Source organism: Ptiloglossa arizonensis, chromosome 5 (assembly GCF_051014685.1).
Source record: "Ptiloglossa arizonensis isolate GNS036 chromosome 5, iyPtiAriz1_principal, whole genome shotgun sequence".
NCBI classification, from domain to species: Eukaryota; Metazoa; Arthropoda; class Insecta; order Hymenoptera; family Colletidae; genus Ptiloglossa; species Ptiloglossa arizonensis.
In genome coordinates this window covers 10,441,423-10,467,387 of record NC_135052.1, presented here as the reverse complement: position 1 = coordinate 10,467,387, position 25,965 = coordinate 10,441,423, and the positions used below count along the sequence as shown (strand labels likewise).

Below are 25,965 nucleotides of genomic sequence, written 5' to 3'. Positions count from 1 at the left end.
TCATTGCAACGATATTGATCGACGCGAACCGAAAAAAGTGTCAACGTATGAGATACGTTTATCGTTCAAACGGATCTCGATTGCTCAACTTTTTTCGAGAAAGTGACGGACGGTAATTCACGAGACGGATAACACCTCGCGATGGTAATTCCTCGCGAGAGACGCACGAACGCGCTCTAGATACAAAATACCGATCGATCGCGTGGAAAAAAGTTACGTTCGATTAAAATAATTACGCACGCGAAATCGACGAAACGGGAGAAGCGCGCGCGGACACTTTGTCGTCCGTGGCGTTTTCCGATTCCCCTGTGAGATGGCGTGGAACTCGTAGTTCGATCATCGGAGGGAGACAGCGCGACACAAAGCGCTCCGGTTAGAAAAAGAGGTGAAAGGGCGCTTCGGCTTACGAGCCGAAGAGTGGTCGAGCGAGGAGACGTAGAGGGGCGCCGAATCTAAGCCCGATAACGAACCAGCTGGTGGCAGTGCCGTCGTGCGACGTTTACGTGGAGGTACGACCTTCGCGAAAATCCATTTTCCCGTGGCGCACGGTCGATGATTCGTACGGTCGAGTCCCGAAAAACGACAGCGACGGACACCGTGACTAGACGAAGGAACAGGAGGTAATCCGTAGCTCATCGTCATCGATCCACGGACAGCTCTAGATCGGGACGAGACGAAAACCGAGCCCGAGGGGGGGCAGAAAAACATAAAATAAAAACATAAACATGCCGTGACCGCACCTCAGGTGACACCAGGATGTACTGTAAGAACGAAGGAAACTCGCGGTGCTCGTAGCACGTACGATACTCGTTCGAACGACCGTCGTAGGGTACCCTCGTTATCTGTGCTCAGGTGTGTGCGCGTGTGCTTGAAAACGCGGTGTGCCCGTGGGTGATACTCACCTCCGCTCGTACCTGACCTGACCCAGGTGGACCGCCTGGACCGACAACGATGACTACGAGGGAATTGTACGTCAAGGTACGAGCCAATTCCTAGATTATCGTGGCGCGCGGCAGGTACCTGCTAGATACTACACGATGGTAACTTGTTCCACGACTGGTTTGTCTGTTGACATCTGCGATCGTCGTGAAACTGTTCGCTGGGACGGTCCAAGGATTCGTTCTGTTACGGATTAGAGTGTGAATCTCGCTCGAAAGGAATTTCATTCGCCGAACTAATCGGGTCTGTTGACGACCAAGGACGAGTCCGAAACGTCGTGGCAACAGTTTTTTTTCCCCTTTCTTTTTCTTTCTTTTTCCTACGAAGTATCTTTCGTATCGCATACGGGGAATGTTTAGACCGCGTTTGTCGGTAGTCCTTCGTTCCGTGTACGACATTTCGAGGAGAGTTTTTGCTACACTGTTGGAAGTTCAAAGCTGGTCCTCGAGCAGATGGCTCGAAACATACCTTGAGTAAACACACTACCTGACATTTTTCCGTGAACCACGATACTCCCCCGGGGCACAGGGCTCTCTGGCGTGCTTTTCGTTAAAGTTGCACAAAGTCGGACCCCGGTTTGCGGAACAAACGCCCGATGTAAGTAGATTTAACGAGCCCCTATCGATTTTCAGGTTGCTCGTAATGCCGCGTTCCTGTTTCGATTTACGCCAGCTTCGAATAATTCCGCGCACACGAAAATTGCGCGAGGTTGCTCCAGTTGTTTCAAATTTGGGACACTCGGAGATTTACGTTGTCGAAATTCCGTAACGAAACGGTGTTGCGCGTACAGGGTGTCCCACGGAATGTCAACGGGGTTGTGCGGTCGAAATTGTTCGAAATGCGAAATACGATAACGTATTGGGAAAAATCGAGTAATTTTATTGGGTTGTTCGGAAAGTCGTTTCGTTTTCCAAAATGGAGAATGTATAATTTAATAAAATGTTTATACGCTCTAAAAAAATCGTGTTTCATTTTCACGAAAAACAAAAAAACGAAATTACTTTCCGAACAACCCAATAAATACTTCGATTTTCTATGTCACAGTTGCGCGTTAATGTACACGCGCGCGTTTACAATGTACAATTTTATCGTTTTTCTTTAAATGGAACCAGATATGTTTTTTTTACGTAAAAAAAAAACTTGTCTTGTCGTTCTGTACACAAGAGTGTCAGGGGAATGTGGTCGAAAAATGAATACTTTGCGAGATATTTCAAACAAGATACATACGTAAACAAACAAACCCTTCTTATGTGAATGGATCGATCGCTCGATCTTTTGTTCGAACAAAACGTATACCGAATTAAGAAATATGAAGTAATTCGCAAAGCATTCATTTGTAGAGCACCTTTTTCTAATACTTTCGTACATAGAATGAGAAGAATCTATGGAAATATAATTGTATAATACTATTTTAGTACTTAAAGTATTCCAGTATCGTTTTCCTCGTTTCGAAGAATTTCGATCTCACGTCCGAATTCCATGGAACACCCTGTAGATAATTTCGCAAAATCGAGCAAAACTTTCTTCTCCTCTGTTGCGCACGATGCAAGGTTAATTGTTTGAGAAAATAATGGGGTAGACAATATATTGAACCAATTAGTCGAAGATGTATACATCATTGGCTCCGAGTGAAGGTATCTTTCTCAGGCTGGATCTAGGAACAACTTTCACGAAAGGTGTTCGCATCTTTGAACTTATGCACATGCAAACGATTTGCGATATTCTTAAGCACGTACAACTCGACTCGAAGGAGCAGTAAAGCGTACAACTAAAACGCTTACTCGATTTCCCTCTCGTCGGAAAGAAAGTTGCCAGCGTTGGATATAATTTACCTATCGAATTCCGAAATCTGTTTCTTTTCGATCGAGACGCGTACAACCGAACACTTTGAATGGCTGACCGAGTAACGTTTTCTTTTTTTCGTGTAACTTTGTCCGTTTCTGGAACACGGCGGAAAATCGTGCGGAATATTCCAGTCGAGAATAAATACGGCGAAGAACCGCGAAGCGAACGGATCTCTTTGCAAAACAAAAATCAATAACTGTCGTTAGGAAGTAAGGTGACTCAAGACCTAAATTCTGTTTTGATAGCAGGTGGCACGATTACGATTGTCGAGTCGGATCGACGAACACGATAACGTTTGTCGCGCGTAAATCTCGATACTCGCTTACTTGAATATTCACTTATTTGAATACACGCTTAATCGGTTACTCGTTTACTCGAATATCCGCTTACTCGAATACTTACCTACTTTAATACTCGCTTACTTGGATATCCACTAGTCTACTCGCTTGCTCGGATACATGTTTACTTCGATACTCGCTTTACTCGAATATCCGCTTACTCGAATACTCTCCTACTTTAATACTCGCTTACTTGGATATCCACTAGTCTACTCGCTTGCTCGGATACATGTTTACTTCGATACTCGCTTTACTCGAATATCCGCTTACTCGAATACTCTCCTACTTTAATACTCGCTTATTTGGATATCCACTAGTCTACTCGCTTGCTCGGATACACGTTTACTTCGATACTCGCTTTATTCGAATACTCTCGTACTTGAATACTCGCTTACTTGGATATCCACTAATCTACTCGCTTGCTCGGATACACGTTTACTTCGATACCCGTTTTCCTCGAATACTCTCGTACTTGAATACTCGCTTACTTGGACATTCACTAGTCTACTCGCTTGCTCGGATACACGTTTATTTCGATACACGCTTAGACGAATACTTGTTTACTCGGTAGAACGAAGTGTCCTAGCGCAAACGCGATATCTTTCCTAAGACTATCGCGTTGAAACGTTTGTTCGGCGTCTGCGGGTACGAAACACCTGTCGTTTAGTTCCCACCATTCGTCGCGGTCATTTATCGCTATTTAAACGTCTCGTTGCATCGAGAAATCGCTGGAATCGATTACACCGGAGAAATGGGGCTTCGTTAATAAATAAAATTGAACGCCGTTAATGCGAGGAACTTGCTCGGGAAATGATGTTGAATTGAAACGACAATAGTTGCGAAAACAACATTCTAAATAATTCTGTATTTAATTCAATAGTGTAACTATTTCGTGGCAACTGCTCTTTACACCACGGTCTTAAGATAACTGGTACGAGTTGTACGCGCGCGGCAAACCAGAAATGTGAGAAAATATTCTCTGTACGAGAACAGAGTTTAATCCAACTCGAACCTGCCCCTTTAAGGTCGTACCGGTAGCTCTCCATCTTGGCTGATTTATTGCCTTGGTCAGGTGAACTGCGCGGGTTGTCCGAGGTCGTGTCGCAATTTTTGTCGTCCTTCCAACGTTTAGTATCGTTCGAATCGTGGTAATAGTTTATCAGTATTATTGTTCGGGCAGGAATTTTTCTCCACTGTTTAAACGATCGATTTTCACTCTATTCCTCGAGACGAAATGTTAACCTTCGGGCACGTTGATCCAAACACTGAACCGTCGTAGCCCCTTTCCAAGTTAGAACAGAGAAAATTGTTATAATATTTTTCTTCGTCGTTTCCCTCTCGATTCCAGCTACGAAGTAACCTATAGCCCAGTGTCTGTAATCACCCTCTACGATGATGTCCGTAGAAGTAACGAGTTTATCTTCTCGATCGACATTTCTCTGGGACGGTAAGGTTGTTCGTTTGAGCGGCGCGATATTAATCGTGAGAAAATTGTACGCGTAAGGTTGGCGATAATTGAAGGGATAATAAGAGAGTGGTCGAGTATAATGGTGTTCGTGATTGACGCCAAGTGTGTGGGCACGCATAAAGTCAGGGCCGACTATCCCGCCTATATAGAGCGTGTATATTGATCAGGACATCTTGCAGACGGTCCCTCTGTTTATTTCAATTACGATCCGTATTGAATTCGTGGCGTGGATACGGATTGGGTAACTCGGTTCGTCGAGTGTCGAAGAAACTCCGAAACTTCGATATCGTTTCTCTCGAAAGCTTCGCGGTAGATCTACTATAAATACACGAGCTTTTTCGATCGGTATCGAAGCTTTCGACCGCTTACGCAACGTTTCGCCGGCAAAGAATTTACGAACCAGTATTCGGTGTGTTCGCGCTCGTGGTAGGGAAAAGTTGTAACAAAATTAACGAAACGTTAATTGGTACGGTGTACGAGTAACGCATCGAAATTAATGTTACGCAATGGATCGAAACTCGAACCGTGGTCCCGATCGCGCCTTTACATTTAAAGGTAAGCTAACCCCGTTCGAAACTGTTGCTCGCACGATCGGTTCGTGGAACGTGATCGGTAGACTTGGTTCGCTCGCTCGCGAGCAGTTCCCTTTCTCTCGGGACAGAAAAGCAAAACGTCTTGGAATAGGTCGTTCTCCTTGCTTCTTCGTGCCCCGTCGCGAGAAGACGGAGGGTACCATCGCGGAGACTCTATTCCGCGTTGCCGTGAGATTTTATCTGAAAGGTCAACGAAGATTTCTTGCGAACATTTTTCGCAACGCGACCAACGAAGAATCTCCGGGAACGAAACGACCGAGAACGGAATGAAACATTGATACGTCGGATGCTGCGGGCGTTTCTAAGCGTACGATCGATCGGGGCTCGTCGCGTGCGGTGAACGCCCATGGGCGTTCGTCGAGTACGCTTAAGAAACGGGACCACGGGATTCACGCACAGTGAGCGCAGTCTACGTGTCTCAAAGTTGTAAAGGTCGCGTTCCGTAACTTTCTCTCGGTCGAGTTAATGGTAGGTTACGCTATTCTTTCGAGTTACGTCTTTCCTTGAAAAATATTCATCGTTTCCACGTACCCTCGTAGAGTGTACACCTTGGTTTTTCACGGATCGACTCAGCGTATTCTTTGGAGAACACGCGTGGAACTCGGTGAGTCGTGGTTCCATCTGAACGTGATTCAGCAATTCGACAAAATTATCGTCCGGTTAAATACAGTGTTGCGATCGCCCTTTTGTCCAGGTCTCCGCGAAAAAAGAGGATTCCTCGCAGCAATTTCCCACGAAGGCATCCCGTTTCTCGATCTTACTCAACGGGGACACCGCTGAAAGAACAAACTCTCGTTCTCACGGTCACGAGCTTTCCTCGACGAGAGCTTACTAGCGTCGAAATTTGCATTTGTAATATCGGGCCGTCCTTAACGCGGCACGCTGTCAGTATCTACTTCATAATTGAAGTAGGTAATGACAGCGATGGTTCGCGTGTAACGCAAATGCAACACGAGCGGCTTAAAAGGATGCGACGAACTATACTTTGAATAGAAATTGGTTTCTTTTTTTTTTCGTAGATTTTTAATAGGACGCTTGTCAAGAAAATTCCAAAGACGACCAGCCGATGTTAATTACCGAAATTTTAATTCATTTCATCGGTGAACACACCGTGTAAAGTTTCGCACGTTTTTGGAAAATAAATACTGCAGTCCGAGCACCAAGAACGACCATTTTTATAAAGAGATCCCTGCGTTTGGAGTCACTTCCGGCGAATTGATTCTTTTCGATGTGTTTCACACAGAGGAACTTTTATCTTCGCTTTCTCCTGATACTGGTTTCATAGTTTTAGCTGGCCTTCTGATATTGATTCCATAGTTTAAGAGGGTCTTCCGATATTTGGTTTCATAGTTGAAGGGAATCTTCCAGCCTAGAAGTTCGAAAGAATCGATAGTCGTTCGTTACATTTTCTTAAAGTTGATTCAATACGAGAGTAACTCAGTTTAGTTTTCACTGTTTTTACTCTTTTCGGGGAAAGTTGCAATTTGTTCGAACTAAGCTGCGAAGTTTAGTAACGTACTCTATTGCGAAATATACAGTTGCTTGCGTATAATCGACCGTGTCGGCATTATATCCATCATTTTATCTCGAATCTGCCCTTTCGGTGGCAATGTCCTGAAAAACTCCAGCAGTAAACATTCTCCTTTCGTCCCTAACTTTCTCTGCATTTATTTCAAACGTCAAATGCAATTTTCTCGTTCGCGGTGAACAGAGTTTAAATTATCACAAATACAAAGAATTTATATTTCTTTATACCGAACTACTCCGATAAACCGATATCTCTTTTCGAAAAAAAAAAGATCGAGCGTTACAATGTCAAGAGTACAACCTTTTGCTCGATGTTCGAAAATCCCTAATTATTTCTTAGCAAAAAAAAAAAAAAAAACAAACCCCACGTTCGTTTCAATGTTCCCAAACCGAAAATCGCTTTCTCGAAGCTCTGTACTCTTTCGTTCTGTACTTTTCGAAATCGATCGAGAGACGAAAAAGAGAGAAACGTTGACAAACGATGATTGGAGAACAGAATCGATTCGTTGGTACAAATTGTTTTTCGAAACTTTCCCCTGTTCGAGATCGCGACGGAAGAAGCGTTACGGAATCGTGACTCGGTTGTCCCACAGGAAAGATCCTTGTTCCCGAAGGGCACCGTTACTATTGTTGGTTCAACGAAAGGGAAAACTTCCGGGAGCGAAAGGGCGCGAGGGACACGTAGCCAGGCAGCTCGGTGTCAACGGTGGCAATATTTTTTCCACGCACGCGGTAAAGAAACGTAGATGGGCGGGAAACTTGACCCGGTTATATTCTCAATAACGGAGAACACGGCACGTTTCTCAGGAGCAACGCGAGCCCATGAACGATCGATCTCGCGACGACGAATACGACGACGTCGTCGTCGTCGAGCGGTATCCGTGTGCGGCGCGATGCCACGAGAACGCTTCGAATTGGTCGGCACCGTTCGCGACACGAAACGTGGGTAATACGATTCGTTGAATTTCATCTTCCGTATAAATAGTACACGTGTGCAATTACTTGCAAGCCCAAGGGAACGAAGTCGGTGGAAATATTGATGGACGTTACGCGTAAGAGTTTGGAGGACAATGGATGCAAATGTTACATAAAGTGTCGCGAGTAAACGTACGAGCACCACGGGCCGTGTTCCGTTTTAACGTTGAAACACGACACCGTGCAACAATTTCGATTATATTTCACCCGCGGTCGTCGCAGTTTAACACTTCGCCGACTTTAATCACCGGGAGAAAGGATTCCGTGTTCCCCGACGTTTTATTTCGATCGATGAACACCCGACGATTCGAAACACGATAGCAATAGAGATATCTCTCCGGTGAGCGCACGCGTTAGTCGTTTCGCGGAAATCTCTCGCGCGGCTACCGTATCAATGTTGTATTTCTTTGGGAGGAAACTGTGACGGTAGTGATTCATTCCCGAGTGGCCCCGCGCAACCGTTGATAAGATTGCTGGTTTCATCCTCTTCCTACTTTCGCGCGAATACCGTAACTAATTCGAAAAACGAGTTCGTCGAGTTGGCTCTTCGTTCGAATCGTCCATGGAACGTAATTTCCGTTTAACTTTTTCGAGCGTTTAATTTTACGGGTCACGTGGACATTTAAACGGGTGCTCTTCGCGGGTTTCGATCGGCGCCCGATTCTTTTCAACGATGGATAATCATTCGATCGCAGTGACGGATCCTCCGTCACGGATGTTTTAATTGTTAGTCGATAACAAGACGGGAAGTAGGTGAATCCTCGAAGCCCTCGGGCGTGCTGGTAAATTTAATTTATTACCGGCATAATGGACGGTATCGAAGTTTCAATGCCGCGCGGCGAACGTGTGGTAAAAATGTTGCATAGTTCGAAGATTGAAACGAGCCGTAGGTGGAACGCGACAGAAGCCGTAGATCGGTAGACGGTTGGCAAAGCTCAAACACAACATGCGAACGGACTGCATTTACACAGGCGTCAAAGCTTGCGTCAGGAACTATCGTTTTGCAAGCTCGGAGAATATTTCACGATAAATGTTCACTTTTTGCATTAGTTCTAACCCGTTGGAACGCGCGAGACGAATATTCGAATTATAAAAATACAAGCTTGCGTCTGGTACTATCGTTTTGCAAGCTCGGAGAATATTTCACGATAAATGTTCACTTTTTGCATTAGTTTAGCACGTTGGAACGCACGAGACGAATATTCGAATTATAAAAATACAAGCTTGCGTCTGGAACTATCGTTTTGCAAGCTCGGAGAATATTTCACGATAAATGTTCACTTTTTGCATTAGTTTAACTCGTTGGAACGCACGATACGAATATTCGAATTATAAAAATACAAGCTTGCGTCTGGAACTATCCTTTTGCAAGCTCTGAGTATATTTCACGATAAATGTTCACTTTTTGCATTAGTTTAACTCGTTGGAACGCACGATACGAATATTCGAATTATAAAAATACAAGCTTGCGTCTGGAACTATCCTTTTGCAAGCTCTGAGTATATTTCACGATAAATGTTCACTTTTTGCATTAGTTCTAACCCGTTTGAACGCACGAGACGAATGTTCGAATTGTAAAAATACAAGCTTGCGTCTGGTACTATCGTTTTGCAAGCTCGGAGAATATTTCACGATAAATGTTCACTTTTTGCATTAGTTTAACACGTTGGAACGCACGAGACGAATATTCGAATTATAAAAATACATGGTGTTTAGAATAGAATCGTAGGCGTTTGGTTAACGCCTAGCGTTATTTAATACATATTTCACATTTGTAATATCTCTCCTCCTTATGTTTCATCAGAAATATAGTTTTTGATATCGCCAATAGTTGCGAGTGATAGTTTATAATCTGCTTGAAAATTGAATAGGTTCTTTTGGTAGGAATTTTTGTAGATTTTATCGAAGCTGCACCCTGATATTGATATTTTGTAGACATTGCGCGATACGCGACAATGTCGTCACTTGTTACTTTCGATTAAACAATTTAAATAGTATACAGTATTGCATTTATTTCTTTTATATTTAATATTAATAACGATTCCAATTATTCTTTTTATTTTGCCTAAAATTAATTTAAAATACCTTCTTCCGTTTTTTATTTTCAATATTGAAATTATTTTAATTCTAACCGTTACTTTAGTAAAATTCTTTTGTTCGATTTATGGAACAACTATGCCCAAGACCCACACCATTATCTTTTCAAACACCTATACAATCTCCTGCGAATGACTGATCAACAATAGACTAATAATAGTACCTTCACCTAGCTTTCTTTATAATTTGCAGTGAATGTTATAAAACAGTTGCTTTTCTTCTTACGAGTTAAGAAATTACGGAAGAGAATTTCTGTAGCAATTAAGAAAATCTAATTAAAGAAAATGGTTACACGTTCGGTGGTATTCGTTATCGGGCGATAAATTATCAAAATATATACTTTCAGTCCAAAAACAACGATCGTACACAACTGTAACTAATACCCAAGTGTCGTTAGTAATTATTTTTTGGCTCTCCTCGGGCGACAGTTACGACTCGAAAAACTATAACGTTACATCTATTCATTTCCCAAGTACACGGAATTATCCATTCTTGACTTCACCTTAAGTTCAATTAAAAGGTAAACGTCGCATGAACTTCATGTTCGACTCGGATGTTGACCAGCAAAGGAACGAAACATTCATGAATGAAACCGAGAAATTTGCGTAGCTAATCGTGGGTTACGCAATCTACGAGTATCGTGAGAGGATCGCGAGCATTAATTAATTCGTGAAAAAAAAAAAAAAAAAAGGGAAAGTCAGGTATTCTCATCTCTGGACTCGCCGATTGTCGCGTGTAAACTCAACCACGAGCGGTTCACTCTCTCGTTCTAGACACCTTTTCAATTAACAAGCTGCGTGGGAACCCGGCAGGATTCCGCTTTTTCTATGCCTTTCGGTGTGCAAGACTTAGGAGCGTAATCGTTATTTGGTATGTAACGTAGAAAGCATGGGAACCCCGTTTCTTCGGTGTGCTTCGATGAACGAAGTCGACCATCGCGAACGTGTGCGCCTACTTCGCCGCGGAAGAACTTGAAATTACGAATTAATGCAACACGAGCCCGTACGGTACGGTTTTGATCGATGTTATTTCACCGATCCATCGAATCGATCATTTCTCTCGATCTCTTTCGATAACGGGGATTACGAAAGTCCTCGTAAAGAAATTCCATCGTTCACCGAGATGCGTCTACTCGCGAGTTCGTAGTTGTGCAATTCGGTGTTGCAATGTCAGCGATCGACGAACCTTCGAGTCGCAAAAATAAAATAACCACGGTGAGCGTAACGTGTCATTAGTAAGCATTTCTCAACGATATTGCAACGGTTTCGACGGTGAACGTTCAAATTGAAAATCTACCGCGATGATACCCAGAAACGTAGATTCCTTGAACCGCCGAGCACGTAATTATTGTTTCTCGCAAACTCGTGTTTATTTTACGTGCATTTCGGAAACGTGATCTTTTTACGAGAAACATATTTTTCCTGTAGGTCACGACGCGTCTTGCGTGTAAGATACCGGTGCTTAGACGTGTTAACAAAAATTACAGTTCACTTTATTCAGGTATCAATTTCGTGTGTTAAAAATCGCGCGATATCGAAGCAAAACCGATGCACAAAAATGCGTTTCCACGTGTCCTCAAATAGGAAACTTCGAAATTTTGTTTCAAAACGAACATAACTCTTTATACGGTACCTTATCGATAAATTCGTTTCATCGATCAATTCCATACCTTGTGTAATAAATTCACGTATAATTGCACTCACGTTCGCGATTTTCTATTTAAAAATCGTCGAGATTCTCTCTAACGAGCGTGCTTCCGTTTCGATTAATGCTTCTCTCGTTATGTATAAACACACCGACCGATCGATTACAATTCGTTATCGTACGTCAGAGCGTTAAGAATTTCGGCAGATGGTCCTCGATCGCGACGAAACGCGATTCGAAATTGCTTTAACGAACGCCCGTTACCTTGCTCGTTACCACGTCGCGTTAATTAAATTTGTCGAGTACACGTAGAGAATTGTCGAAACTACGTGTAATCGAAACTATCGGCGACTCGGTAAATTCGTCTCTTTTTATTTTTCGCTCTTAGTGTCCTTCAACCAGTGTCTTACGTAATACTTGACATACAAGATTGGATCGTGAGAGTTCAGGGCTACTTTTCACATCGTTCTAAGCATAGTTGACTCACCTATTGCGAGCGTATCGCTGTCCCGCTCGAAGACCGTAATGCTTAAATTTCTCTACCTTCGAGCGGTCTTTCCAACCAGCTCTTTGCCAGAAATGTAACATGGAAAAGAGGGAACAGCGTGGGAAGGAAAAAATACGAGGAAACATTGAACTTTACCGTTGCTCGATATTCGTTCAGATCACGTAATCCTTCTGTCCCGACGTTGTGCTCGGTAACAGTACATTTTGGCGTTTCGTGCCAGGTTTGTATTATACCGGCTCGTGTCGAAGTACAACTTCGCGGATACCGTTAAGCGATACCTTTGTCCCCTAACGAAAAAATTCGAGTTCTCTGGTGTTCGTTTCGCACGTAAAATCGTCTCTACGGGAACACCGATACGTGTATTTAACTAGGCGAAAATTACTCGCGGGCTAACGATTTTCGATTCATTCCGCCTTCTGGATTCCGATATTGTGGTCGTGTTTTGCGGTGGGACGCGTTTCCCTGTTCGTGGCGAAGAAGTAATAACAGTTAACACGATAACCAATCCCGATTTGGCGCACTCGACGTGGAAATCGATATGGCTGTATTGCCGACCTCATTTTCATGCGTAGTGCCACTCGCAAAAGAAGAAGAAAAAAAATATATATATATATATATATATGAAAAAGCGGGTCATCTTTTCAAAAGAAGGAGAATTAGATGCTGAGTAATTAACTCGCAAGAGCTCGTTTGCATCGTTGAAAAATGTGTTTCGAATGTAGAACCACGATTACAGGCTTGGTGCTTCGTATTGTAGAACTGGTGTAACAACGGTAAGGAAAAAATATTGAAAAAGTTTTTACTATTCCTCTCTCGAAAAACTGGTTTCGTTGTGGCTTCGATGAGTGTTGCATTTTTCAAGGTCGATGCGTTTCTGTAAACGTTGCACTCGTTTCGATACGTCCGGGGAAGGTAGAGGTTTCGTTTCAACAATCGACCTGTTTTTCTTTTCTTTTTTTTTTTTTGTTATCTCGGACCGCGAACCATATACGCGCCGTTTAAGAAGGAGAGCGAACGAAGCGTCTCGAAAGCGAGCAAGACGGAGCAACAACGGATGAGTCTCGACAAGCTGTGTTCAACTGTCGGCAATCGAGAGCGATAAGACATGCGCGCGGTTGAGTCATTCCGGTAACGAAAATTTTCATTTTTACACTTGACGTTGTATCCGCGCGTGGAAATTACCTATGTATCGGCGTGAAATTACTCGTCGAGAACGAGCCCAAACACGACCCAGTTCCGTCCACTTTCGACAATACGCGTTTGCGAATTTTTTAAAAAGCGATTCGCACAACGCGCGATTAAAACTGGTCCGTACGAGGCCGTGTTTGGACTCATTTACATCGGGCAAACATCACCGACTCGTTGATAATGATCGTACGGAGGTATAACGACAAGCATGAAAATTTTAATCTTCGTCGACGATGATTCAGATAAGAATCGTTCTCGGCCGTGGCTATCGAATCGCTCCGGTTGAATGAACAAGAACGCAGTGGCAGTGGATCACTCCGTGTCCTCCACACGGGGGAGAATATCGGTGCGGTACCAGCGTGGATTACTGTACATAACCCCTTGACTTGTAGGTAAACGTTAAGACACGATCGTTGAAGAAGCAACTATGTTCTCCAGGGTGGTAGAGTATGGGTACCACATCCAGAAAAGGTCTGGGAAGGCGCGGTGCTCCTGGAGGATTACAAGCTAAACCAGCGGACGTTGAGGGTCCGTACGGACGATTCGAATCAGACGAAGACTCTGGAAATAAAATCGGACGTCAACCTACCGCCCCTGAGGAACCCCGACATACTCATCGGAGAGAATAATTTGACGTCGTTGTCGTTTCTTCACGAACCGGCCGTCCTCTACAATCTCCAGATACGTTTCCAACGACATTGCATTTACACGTACTGCGGCATCGTTTTGGTCGCCTTCAATCCGTACAATGAGCTACCCATTTACGGAAATGACACGATCTGGGCGTACAGAGGTCAAGCGATGGGCGACCTGGAGCCTCATATATTCGCAGTCGCCGAGGAGGCTTACACGAAATTGGAAAGGTTCAAGTCCATCTTTTCACAATTTTTCATCCCAACACTTTGACGGTCTTCCTCTAGCTTCCAAACGTGTCATTCGGTCCGAAAATATTTGAATATCGCCGTTTCGTGAATATCGTGGAATAATATCGGGGTTTTCGGAAAGTCGTTTCGTTCTCCAAAATGGAGAATGTATAATTTAGCAAAATGTTTGTACGCTCTGAAAAAATCGTGTTTCATTTTCACCGAAAAAAAAAGCGAGACGACTTTCCGAACGATCCAATGTATTATATAAGTTCGTTTGTGGTTGTTTACTCGAGTATTTGAAATTATTAACTTCGAAACGGTGTAGACTTTATTCTAAACGTTTTGATCGATCTTAAATGAAATATAACGTATTGCTCTTAAAATCGGAAAGAAGTCAAAGAAAAAATCGGTACATATTTTACCGTTATCCTCGAGAATCGTGGTTTTGTGTCAATTTTAACGAATTTGTCAATCAATGAACAGTGTAAGTAGAATAAATCGTTTCCAGGCGAACGATGAACGATTTGAAACGTACTACCGACACGAGACACCTTGCTGAACACTTTTCTGATATTTGTAGAGCAAAGTAAGGCGCACGAGGGTGTTCGGGATATTATCGTGAAAAAAATGTAAACGTAGATATTGTAATAAACAAACGACGCAAAGTGATATACGTTGAGTGAGTAAAATCACGTGTACGCGACAACGGCCGTCAAAGTGTTACAGTTGCTTTATTGCATACGATATGAATCTGACCCAATTTATTAACTCCCGGATAACACTTAAATTAGAAAAGATATCGAAAATATTTCAAATAAATTGTACTTTTCACAGACCTGTGGAACAACATTCGTTCGAAATGTTTCTCGATACCTTTTGTAATAATTTCAGAATTATTCAGTCATACGAGGGGTGGTTTATCTCTTCGAATCTAAAACTAGCAAAAATTAATAGGCAACTTTCTGCGAAATTTCATCGGTGTCTAACAGTTCACAGTCCCCACTTGCGAGAAACTTTTAGGTAAATGATTTTTACGTATTGTAACGTGAACTCAGGGAGGCCCACGATCAATCCATCATCGTTTCCGGCGAGTCAGGCGCCGGAAAGACGGTCTCCGCGAAATACACGATGCGATATTTCGCCACTGTTGGCGGTTCAACGACAGAAACACAGGTCGAGAAAAAGGTTCTCGCTTCTTTGCCGATCATGGAGGCGATCGGTAACGCGAAGACAACGAGGAACGATAATTCCTCGAGGTTCGGCAAGTTCATCGAAATTCAATTTAACAAATATTACCACATAACGGGGGCCAGCATGAGAACGTACCTTCTGGAAAAGTCGAGAGTCGTTTTTCAGGTATGCCAATCGATAAACATTTAATGCTCGCACGGCTGTCGGTGGATCTTTCTAGATCACTGTTTCTCAAAATAGAGGATGCAACTCCTAAGAAGGACACTACAATCCAAAGGGGGTTTGATTTGTAATAAAAGTTGTAATAAGTACACAAAGAAAACACCGAGTAAACTTTTTGACATTTGTAGATAATTCTGCAAGTTGTATTACTTCTTTGTTCAATTTTCATACATAATGATCTAATAATAGATCAAGGTAAAGGATGCAACCTCTAAGATGAGCATTTTACAATCCAAAGGGGGTTTGATTTGTGATAAAAGTTATAATAAATACACAAAGAAAACACCGAGTAAACTTTTTTACTTTCGTAGATAATTCTGTAAGTTTTGTTACTTCTTCGTTCAATTTTCATACATAATAATTATTAATACGTTCGCTACCACGCTTGCATACGTATGACACGTCGAGTTCGGTTCAAGACCATAATATATCGCATAAATGTGAATGTATGACACCGAAAATTCTCTATTTCATGTTCGTAGAACAAATGAAATATGAACTATATACCAGAGTCGCATTACGTGTGACACGTTATTCGGTATATTCAGTTGGCCTATTTAATGCACCGCATGTGTGGATAGTTGAAAGCACGCGCTACGTTAAATAAAATTATACAAATATAACCGTGGTCTGTGGTACCCGCTTTTCCAACGTAAGAATACCAGTAGCAAACGCGTTGAGAAATAAATTGTGAAATTAATTCAACGGTAAAACTTTTTCTACTCCTACTTTTACCACATTGCATATAGTACTATGTACGAAAGCATTGTTTCTTTATTTCAAAGAAATGTTCACCTGTCTTGTCATTTTATTATTTAAATTTGCGCGTATACGTACAAAAATTCCAATATTTCGACAATACTTCACCGAGAACCATAAGATTTACATAGTACCTGGTTGGTGACCACTGGTCTATACGGTTATGTATACAATTCCATCTATTTTCGAATCCACTTTACGCGTTCTTTTCGGTATCGGTTCTCTGAGCCGTACTTTCAAAAATATATAAAATGCAAATAATTTCGTTTCGTAAATTGCATAAGTAATTGCCATTCTATAGTGGCGAGAAGAGTGGAACGCGTAAACTGTGTTTACGATTCGTAAAAGTTGCTGTCCCTTTTAAGAAAAATGAAAAATCTCTAAAAGAAATCTAAGTAATCGTCTTCTTTACGATATAATTGTCTATGTAGATATATAAATTATATATCCAGATAACCGATCGGGTATCTTCACGATTATTGCAACCGTAATTTGTGTAAAAACCCGTCGACGGCCGTGCGAGCGTTCATTATCCGTGCAACCGTACGAAACGAATTTATAAATCGAGCGATTCTCTAGGCAAACGAGGAAAGGAATTACCACATCTTTTACCAAATGTGCGCAGCCGCGAGACGTCATCCTCACTTGCATTTAGGCCATCAGAATGATTTTCACTACCTGAAACAAGGAAATAATCCGGTGATAGACGGCGTGGAGGACCTGGCGTGTTTCGACGAAACGATAAACGCGCTCACCATGCTCGGATTCACGTCCAAACAGCAGGACGACATGCTTCGTATTTTAGCGGCCATAATGCACCTAGGAAATGTTGATATACGAAGTGCAGAAGCTCAGAATTCGAACAACGAGAGCGACGCCGAGGGCAGCTACATCTCTGTAAATATACACTCTTTTATATTCGCTTGACAAACGTACCAACATTCGACGTACACGTTCTCTGACTATCTGTTAATCGTTAATTTCATTTTAATCGATCAGTTTCGTGCGATCAATGTTAACACCGACATATAGTTTCGACCTCGTTTAGGCTTTGACGATGGTCTGAACGAAAGATATCGACTTAAAATATAGTATCGATGAATGACAATGCATTCAAAAATTATCTCTAGCAAATTCTACTATCGTAACATATGGAATCTGAACGATTGTAATCTACGAATAATGACCTAACGTTTTACCACGTTACGTTAGATCGATGCGTTGACTGTCCTAAATGTTACTTTTGCGTTTCGTGAATCCTATCGTGCGTTGACTGTCCTAAATGTTCATTCTATCTTTTCTTTAACTGTCTCTTTAACACCTGTCTACAAATAGTGATCTACAATATTAATCTACAAACAGTGATCTACCGTTTTACCACGTTACGTCAAATCATAGTATTCACTCTCCTGAATGTTACTTTTGCGTTCCGTGAATCCTATCTTTTCTCAATTGTCTCTTCAACACCTATCTACAAATAGTGATCTACCGTTTTACCACGTTACGTTAAATCAGAGCGTACACTTCCCTAAATGTTACTTTTGCGTTCCGTGAATCGTATCTTTTCTTAGCTGTCTCTTTGACACCTGTTTGCTTCATTTTGCAGCCGTCGGACAGACATCTGTTGACGATTTGCGAATTGTTAGGCACCGAGGTGAACGCGATGCGAAAATGGCTGTGCCATAAGAAAATCGTCTCGATGAGAGAGGTGTTTCTGAAACCGATAAACGTGGAACAGGCGATCGGGGCCAGGGATGCCCTGGCGAAACACATTTACGCGGAGCTGTTCGCTTGGATCGTGGCTGGTATCAATAATTCCTTGCAATCGAAGAACAAGCCGCAATGCTTCATCGGTGTACTCGACATTTACGGTTTCGAGACGTTCGAGATCAATTCGTTCGAACAGTTCTGTATAAATTACGCGAACGAGAAACTTCAACAGCAGTTTAACCAACACGTGTTCAAGCTAGAGCAGGAGGAGTACCTACGGGAGGAGATCGAGTGGACCTTCATCGACTTCTATGACAATCAGCCCTGTATCGACCTCATCGAAACGAAGCTGGGTATCTTGGACCTGTTGGACGAGGAGTGCAGAGTCAGTTAACTTTCATCGTGTATTACCGATCGTTCGAAGAAACCGTTCCGCGCGATTATTAACCAGTCTGCTTTTAACGACAGATGCCGAAAGGTTCGGACAGTTCCTGGGCAGAGAAACTTTACGCCAAATGCGGCAAATCGAAACATTTTGAGAAGCCACGATTCGGTACCTCCGCTTTCCTGATCCATCATTTCGCCGATCTGGTGCAGTACGAGACGATCGGTTTCTTGGAGAAGAATCGAGACACTGTTATCGAGGAGCAGGTTGACGTGCTACGAAACGGAGATGTGCGTAAAGTAGATTCGATACAACGTATCTTGCTACTTATTCCACGAGAACAAGTGCATAAATAATGGCTCGAACGATAACCCTGTCCAACAAATTTTTAACTTCCATTTTGCAATATCTACCAGCCCGGGGGATCCAGGTTGAGTTTTTCTCGATAACAAATTTTCGACGTTTTTACGAAACTTGAAATATTTTGAACATCGAAAGCGACAGAGCAATTCTGTTTACGGATTTGTGTTCAGATCGAGAAATTCTACGGGCATCGCCCAATGGATATTGCAAACAAAAGTTCGTGTTGGACAGTGTAATTAAACGCTTCGATCCTATATTCCGAGTCCCCCTTCGGTGTATTTATCGATGAAAAAATCTAAAGCAAAAGATAACGGAACATTTTACGTTTATCGTGCAACAGAGATACCGCGAAAGATTACAAAATCGATACATGTCGCGTTAACGAAATTTAGTATCGGCTTTGAATGGAACGTTACCGCCACGGGCTATTATTTATGTTCACTGTCCCAGCGTGTGCACGGTTTGTTCCGTCCGATCGAAAATCCAGCGTCGTTTATCGTTTCAGAATAAACTGTTGAAGAAGTTGTTCAGCGAGGAGGACCCGAAGCTCGCCGTACCGTCGAACGTGAGAGTGAAAATCTTCGCTCAGAAGCCACTGGTGAACACGCCCAAGCAAAACAAGAAAACGGTAAATTTCCTCCAAGTGAAAAATGTCGCTGGTAACGTTCAAGCGAGCCGCGCACGCGAGGAAATCAAATTTATATCTCGACGCACGAAATCCATAGGTAGGATCGCAGTTCCGTGATTCTTTGAATATGCTGATGGCGACGTTAAACGCGACCACTCCGCATTACGTGCGCTGCATTAAACCGAACGATACAAAGGAAGCTTTCGAGTACAACCCAGTTCGCGCGGTGCAACAATTACGAGCTTGCGGTGTACTGGAGACAATCAGAATATCCGCGGCCGGATTCCCAAGTCAGAGAACCTACGGTGAATTCTTCCTTAGGTACAGATCCCTGTGCAAATTCAAGGATATACGACGCGACGATCTCAAAGAAACCTGCAGACGCATATTGGCAAGGTTGGTCAACCTACCTGTAATTCTTTCAAGTGTTCGTGCAGGGTGTCAAATATAATATTTGATCGTCGAGAACTCGATGTCGTTTACGTATTCTTTCGTTTGAATTACGTTCGTCCGACGTGCTGAATCGACGCGAAACCGATTCCCCGACATTTCGATTATTCGGGCTGGCTCGAGTTTTCGTTCCAGAAATCGATCGATTTCCAGTTTCTTTCTCTCTTTCGGAAAACAAGAACGAATACGAAAATGAATTTTGTACGCTTTTCGTTGTACGCGACGTCGTTCGGACCGGTTCCAATTTTACCAAAACGAATACGAAAATGAATCTTGTATGCTTTTCGTTGTACCTTCGATGCACACGACGTCGTTTGGACTATTTCCAATTATAACGAGAAATAAGAAATTTCGAAATAGTAAAATTAAAAATAGTCTGATCAGGGTCGTGTTTAGACTCGTTTTCATCGGTAGATTCTAACCGATCCACTGGTATCGGTTCCAGGAAAATACAACGACGGAGTAAAGTTGATTATTTTCATTGAATTTGTGATTACGTTTATTCCGGTCTAGAGAAGGAGGTAAATTATCGAACGTGCGAAAAAGTGTACTGTTCTCCTTCGAGTTCTTGAACCCCTGCGTTTGAACGTGTTCAGTTACGAAACCTGTGATGAATTGAAATCGAAACTCTTCAGGTATATCAAGGACGAGGACAAATTCAAATTCGGTAAGACGAAGGTACTGTTTCGAGCCGGTCAAGTAGCCTATTTGGAGAAGCTGAGGGCGGAACGACAACGTGATGCCTGCATCATGATGCAGAAGACAGTACGCGGTCTGATATGTCGTAACAGGTATAGAAAGATACGACAAGCGGTGCTCGGTCTTCAAAGGTACGGCAGGGGTTACATCGCCAGACAGAAAGCTCGAGCAGTGAGGGAGGAAAGAGCTGCAATAAAGATTCAAGCTCACGTGAAAGGTTGGCTGAAGAGGCGTCGGTACCTCAAGATAAAGCGCACAATTATTGGCATCCAGACGTACGGGAGAGGCAAAATGGCGCGTAAGAAGTACGAGTTGATGAAGGACAACGCCGCCGCGACCGTAATACAACGATTCGCTCGAGGATACCTCGTGAGAATGGCGTGCAAACAAAAATTGAGGGACATCGTTATCGTCCAGTCCTCCGTCAGAAGGTACCTAGCGAAGAAGATGTTCAGAAGATTGAAGGCCGAGGCGAGAAGCGTGGAGCACGTGAAATCGTTGAACAAAGGACTGGAGAAGAAGATCATCACGTTGCAGCAAAAGATCACCGAACTCGTGTGTTTCGTTCTCACGTTGTTGTTTAACTCGAATTCTTCGTAGAGTCGATCACGAGAACACGTAATTTCTCATCCGTTATTTTTCTTTTCTTTTTTTAGGCAAGAGAGAATCAAGGATTGAAGAACGTTCAGAACGAAATGATCGACTTGAAACACAAGCTTGAAACGTTGAAGACGGTGGAGGTCGAGAATAAGAAATTGAACATCGCGCTACTGGAGAAGGAGAAAGAACTGGAGAAGATTCAGGACACAGTGAGGCACGAGAGGGACGAAAAAATGGACATCTTGCAGGTAGCTGGTCGAGTTCGAAAATTGAAAGGAATTTTTGGTATTGAATTCGATGTGTTTCGGTTAGGACAAGGAGAGAAGCAATCTGGAAAAACAACACGAGAACGAGAAGCTTCAAGGGCAGATCGACAAGTTGCGAAAGGAACTCTCGGTGGCCAACGAGAAACTGAAGAACAACCAACGGGGCGCCGAGGAGAACTTGAAGCACCGATTGGAGCAAGAGAAGGATCTACTCCTGCTGGATCAGGATCAGGATCGCGGTGCTTATCAGAGACTGTTGAAAGAGTATCACGAACTCGAGCAACACGCGGAACTTTTGGAACAGAAGCTCACGACGCACGTTCCGGCGCATTCGCGTTCGCTGAGCAACGCTTCCAGCAGCAGCGGACAAATCGTCTCCACGGAACTGCCGCCGGATGATCTGAATATCGTAAGATCGTTTCTCGTTTCTTTCAATCGGTTCGAAGTATTTACGTTCTTGTTCGTAACGCGCGCCAATTTTCATTCCCGTGTAATTTCGAAGGATTTGGGTTACGGATCGGTACGATCGACAGCTCCCTCGTCTACCGCCTATTCACGAGTGGAGACGATCGATTGGAATCAACAACGATCGGAGAGTCCACCCGACGGAGAGGTGCAATCGCATAAATCGCCCGCGGAGACCAACGGACCGGCCCACGCCCCCGTGGACATCGGTCTGGTCCTGAAACTTCAACAGAAATTGAAGGACGTTGAGAAAGAAAAAGGAAGATTGATCAGGATGGTGGAGGATTTGGAGCGCGACAATCCCGAAGAGACCTCGAGGACGCAAGACTCGTTCAAAGTAATATTTACTCGTTTCAAGTAATCGTAGAAAGTTTATCCGATCGCGGTTACAATCAATCGTAACGAACGCTAACGCTCTGAACTCTTTGCTCGCAGCTTCAGGAACTCGAAATGGAGAACGCTCAGCTGAAGAAAGATTTATGCACGCTGAGGAAAAGCGTGTCCTCGGCAGGGCTGCCAGGTGCACAACAGAGTCTTATGGGTAAATTGATAATAATCCTGAGTAAAGAGTTCTTTCAATATGTATTTCATCGATTTCTGTAAGTTTGCTTTTCTTCGTTTCGTTCGCTTGAGCTCGCTTCGAGAAGCGTGTACAAATCGTTTGCTAATTTTCTTTCCTTTCTTCTCACTCGCATTGTATCCTCGTAAACCGAAACTGGATTTTTGTATAACACGCACACATACACTGCACATTCGTGGATTATTTCGCTTCCGCACCCTTTGTGTGTAATTCACGCACGCTGACTCAACGTATCGCGATTTACATTGACGATGAAACATTTCCCGCTTTGTACGCAGAGTGTCTCGTAAATCGCGGCGTTGTCCAAAATAATGCGATTTTTCGTTTACAAATTGATCGAAAGTATACGATGAAATTTTTCTTTCTTTTCCTTTTTACACGAGACTTCGTATGTGCAAATCGCGGGACACTCTGCGTACGTAGAACGCTTCGAAGTTGAACGCACCTCTTCGTGTTATTGTTTATAATAATTGTAAACAATAAAAAGCATTGCAGCAAAATTGAGTGATTTATTTGATGTGTCATTTTGATCACGTAATCATCATCCTTCGAAACCCGCGTCTCGCGAAACGAATATGGCGAAGTGAGTGCGATAAATAATTTGCCATTCCAGGACAATTCGACGCGCTTCAGGAGGAGCTCGAGAGAAGAAGGGAAGAATGCATTCAGCTGCACAGCGTGTTGGCCGATAATACACGGAGAATGAAGAGCTTAGGCTCGAATTACGGTCGGGACGTGGACATCATAAACGAGGACGGAGAACTGGTGCTCGCGTTCGAGACGCAGAAAAAGATCAACAGGTAAATCGAGAATTCCCGGGGCGTGAGCCACGTTTTTCTTCACGTGATTGAGAGCACCGTGACTAATCGTCGTTTTGTCGTTTGTGCATGCACTTCGATTTTCAGTAGTGTTAAGACAAAGCGAAAGGCCTCAAGAGGAGAGTGAGTTGAGAAGATACTTTGCCCGCGAATAGTCGGCGGTCTCATTTAACGATCCTTATACTGTTCAATCGAGACAAATCAGTATATACGCTAAATTCTGTTTTCTTTTCTTTCTTACTTTCTTTCTTTTTTTTTTTTGACGCTAAATATACGATTATACGCCAAAGGAATCCCAATCGTTGAATACTTGTCAAGTGTTAGTACATTATTAATACTTATTAATAATGTTCTCAATTTCAAGGGTATTCCGGTTATGAAATAGCCGAAAGTATTCGAAATTTTCACATTTCTTTCGATTGAACAAGTCTCGTATCAATTGACGAATTTCGCGGCGCGTTAAATGATTTTTTTGTTTGTTTCCACCTCGTTCCGAAGGCAATTGGAGGACGAGATTCAAATGAAAGAAAAAGGATGGCGGGAGCAACGAAACGAATGGCGGGCGGAAATCGACAGGTTACAGGAGGAAATTGAGAAACAACACAAACTGTTGTCCGTGAACCTGAGCAAATCGCCGCAGACTCAAACAGAGGCCTACATGCAACACGAAATTGCCCGACTAACGTCCGAAAATTTGGTAAAAATCGCGCGAATCTTACTACAGAATATCGGAAAAATGTTCTTTCTTTTTAACAATTACATCGAATTGCAGGAACTGCAAGAGAAATTTGACAAAATAGCAGAGGAGTGCCGGAAATTCAAGAAACAATGCAAAATACTGGCGAAACGTCTCCGAGATGCAGGCTGTGAGTATATACATACCGTACGTCGTTGAAAAATTAATAACGAAACAAGAATAATTATTTAATCGGCCTTCGCAAACACCTGACGCAAGAATCATGGTGTAGCGGAACAACGTGGTTCGAGAAATACGGTATTAAAATTTTATAACATTTCAATGCTTTCGAAGATGAGGGAGACGATAAGGAACATAAGGATCGACAATATAATTCAAGGAGCGCCGGTGAGTGCATGGTCCAGTGTTTATATCTTCATCGCACTTTACACAGGCCATAACTCACCCTAGCTCATGAATCAACAATCACAGTTTGTTCGCGACGAAGCTCGAAAATCTATCCAAACGACAAAATAGGATTCGAATGGTTTAACGTTTCTTACTTTGCAGTGCTAGATAACGCGGAACCTACGTGCGATCCTACGATAACGTCTTCCAATGGTACTTCGGGAGATAGAGGAAGTAACATGCCAATCGTTCGAAAGAAGGAGAGGGACTACGAGGGCATGTTCGAGTGCAGGAAGGAGGACATTAACATAATAATACGTCATCTAGTTATCGGTAAATTCGATCGATAAAATGTTTAATCGATCGCAGGAGTCTACGTACGCCTACACGAGCGAGTATAAATTACAATATTACGGGTGACATAAGAGTTTCGATAATCCCGTAGGTATCGTTTGCCAGTGGAACGAGAGGAACTTTGAACAAAGTGATACTGTCTATTAAGCTCGACGAATGCAAAACAACAATGAAACAGATGTATACAGGTGTAATACAGGTATATTGAAGAATACCTAGGAAAAAGATTTTCCATCGCAATGTATATTAATATTTCGTTAGTTTCCTATTGCACAACATAAAACCTTCTTCATTTTGGATTTTCATACTATACCAAACAGGTGTACGTAGACTCGCGCGAACGATTACAAATGTTTCAAACTGGTTCTGAGCTACGACAATTTTTCGCAGACTTAAAACCCAGGGTCGCGGTGACGTTGCTTCCTGGTCTGCCGGCGTACATCCTCTTCATGTGTATCAGGCACACAGATTGCATAAACGATGACACGAAAGTTCGATTGATACTAACGGGCTACCTCAACGCTGTGAAACGCGTGGTGAAGAAACGCGAGGATTTCGATTCGAGCGTGCTCTGGCTCAGCAATACACTGAGGTTGTTGCACAGTATGAAACAGTACTCCGGTGACAAACCGTTCCAGATCGAGAACACACCGCGACAGAACGAACAGTGTCTCAGGAATTTCGATTTGAGCGAGTACCGAGTCGTGTTGAGCAACGTGGCGTTGTGGATCTTCAATAACATCGTGACGAGCTTCAAGGAGAGGATTCAAGCTCTGACGGTGCCTGCTCTTCTGGAACACGAGGCCATAACCGGCTTGAACACGAACAAACCCGGCCGACCTCGGTCCTCGTCCATGGGAGAGGAACCAGAATCAACGAAACAGAAACTCAACAAACTTCTCGATGAGCTCTCGTCCGTCTACAAAACCCTCCAGTTCCATGGCGTCGATCTCGAGATCGTAGTGCAGCTCTTCAAGCAGCTTTTCTATTTCATGTGCGCCAGTGCTCTGAATAATTTGCTCCTGAGGAACGAGCTCTGTCACTGGACAAAGGGTATGCAGATAAGGTACAATTTAAGCCATCTAGAGCAATGGGGAAGGGACCGGGAATTAGAGCCAGCCTCGGAAGCGCTTCAACCGATCATCCAGGCTGCACAGCTTCTACAAGCTCGTAAAACGGACGAGGACGTGAACGCGGTATGCGAGATGTGTAACAAATTAACCGCCAATCAAATAGTGAAAATTTTGAATTTGTACACACCCGCCGACGATTTCGAGACACGCGTGCCAGTCTCGTTTATCAAAAACGTAAAAGCCAAGCTGAGCGAGCGGGGTGAGAACAACGAGCAAGTAAGTCCCCAAAATTTTTCTATTTCGTTTACGGTTTTACGTAATTGTTCGATA

The 25,965-nt window shown here is 43.1% G+C and overlaps 1 protein-coding gene across 4 annotated transcripts in view; it reads left to right on the top strand.

Annotated features, from left to right (window-relative positions):
* Nucleotides 1-504: 504 nt before the first annotated feature.
* Didum (dilute class unconventional myosin) overlaps nt 505-25,965 on the top strand; it is a 28,141-nt gene continuing 2,680 nt past the window's right edge. The window contains exons 1-20 of one of the 4 annotated variants that reach the window (XM_076313053.1): nt 505-745; nt 853-978; nt 13,561-13,985; nt 15,044-15,344; nt 16,740-17,057; nt 17,767-18,255; nt 18,339-18,545; nt 19,124-19,246; nt 19,344-19,642; nt 20,332-20,950; nt 21,052-21,243; nt 21,308-21,670; nt 21,764-22,063; nt 22,162-22,267; nt 22,920-23,106; nt 23,623-23,821; nt 23,897-23,990; nt 24,155-24,208; nt 24,371-24,541; nt 24,953-25,911. In XM_076313053.1, coding sequence (XP_076169168.1) covers nt 952-978; nt 13,561-13,985; nt 15,044-15,344; nt 16,740-17,057; nt 17,767-18,255; nt 18,339-18,545; nt 19,124-19,246; nt 19,344-19,642; nt 20,332-20,950; nt 21,052-21,243; nt 21,308-21,670; nt 21,764-22,063; nt 22,162-22,267; nt 22,920-23,106; nt 23,623-23,821; nt 23,897-23,990; nt 24,155-24,208; nt 24,371-24,541; nt 24,953-25,911 — 5,433 coding nt within the window. In that variant the 5' untranslated portion in view covers nt 505-745; nt 853-951. Of the gene's footprint in view, nt 979-13,560; nt 13,986-15,043; nt 15,345-16,739; nt 17,058-17,766; nt 18,256-18,338; nt 18,546-19,123; nt 19,247-19,343; nt 19,643-20,331; nt 20,951-21,051; nt 21,244-21,307; nt 21,671-21,763; nt 22,064-22,161; nt 22,268-22,919; nt 23,107-23,622; nt 23,822-23,896; nt 23,991-24,154; nt 24,209-24,370; nt 24,542-24,952; nt 25,912-25,965 lie in introns of all 4 variants that reach the window. The other 3 variants (XM_076313052.1, XM_076313051.1, XM_076313054.1) reach the window with 3 other exon arrangements.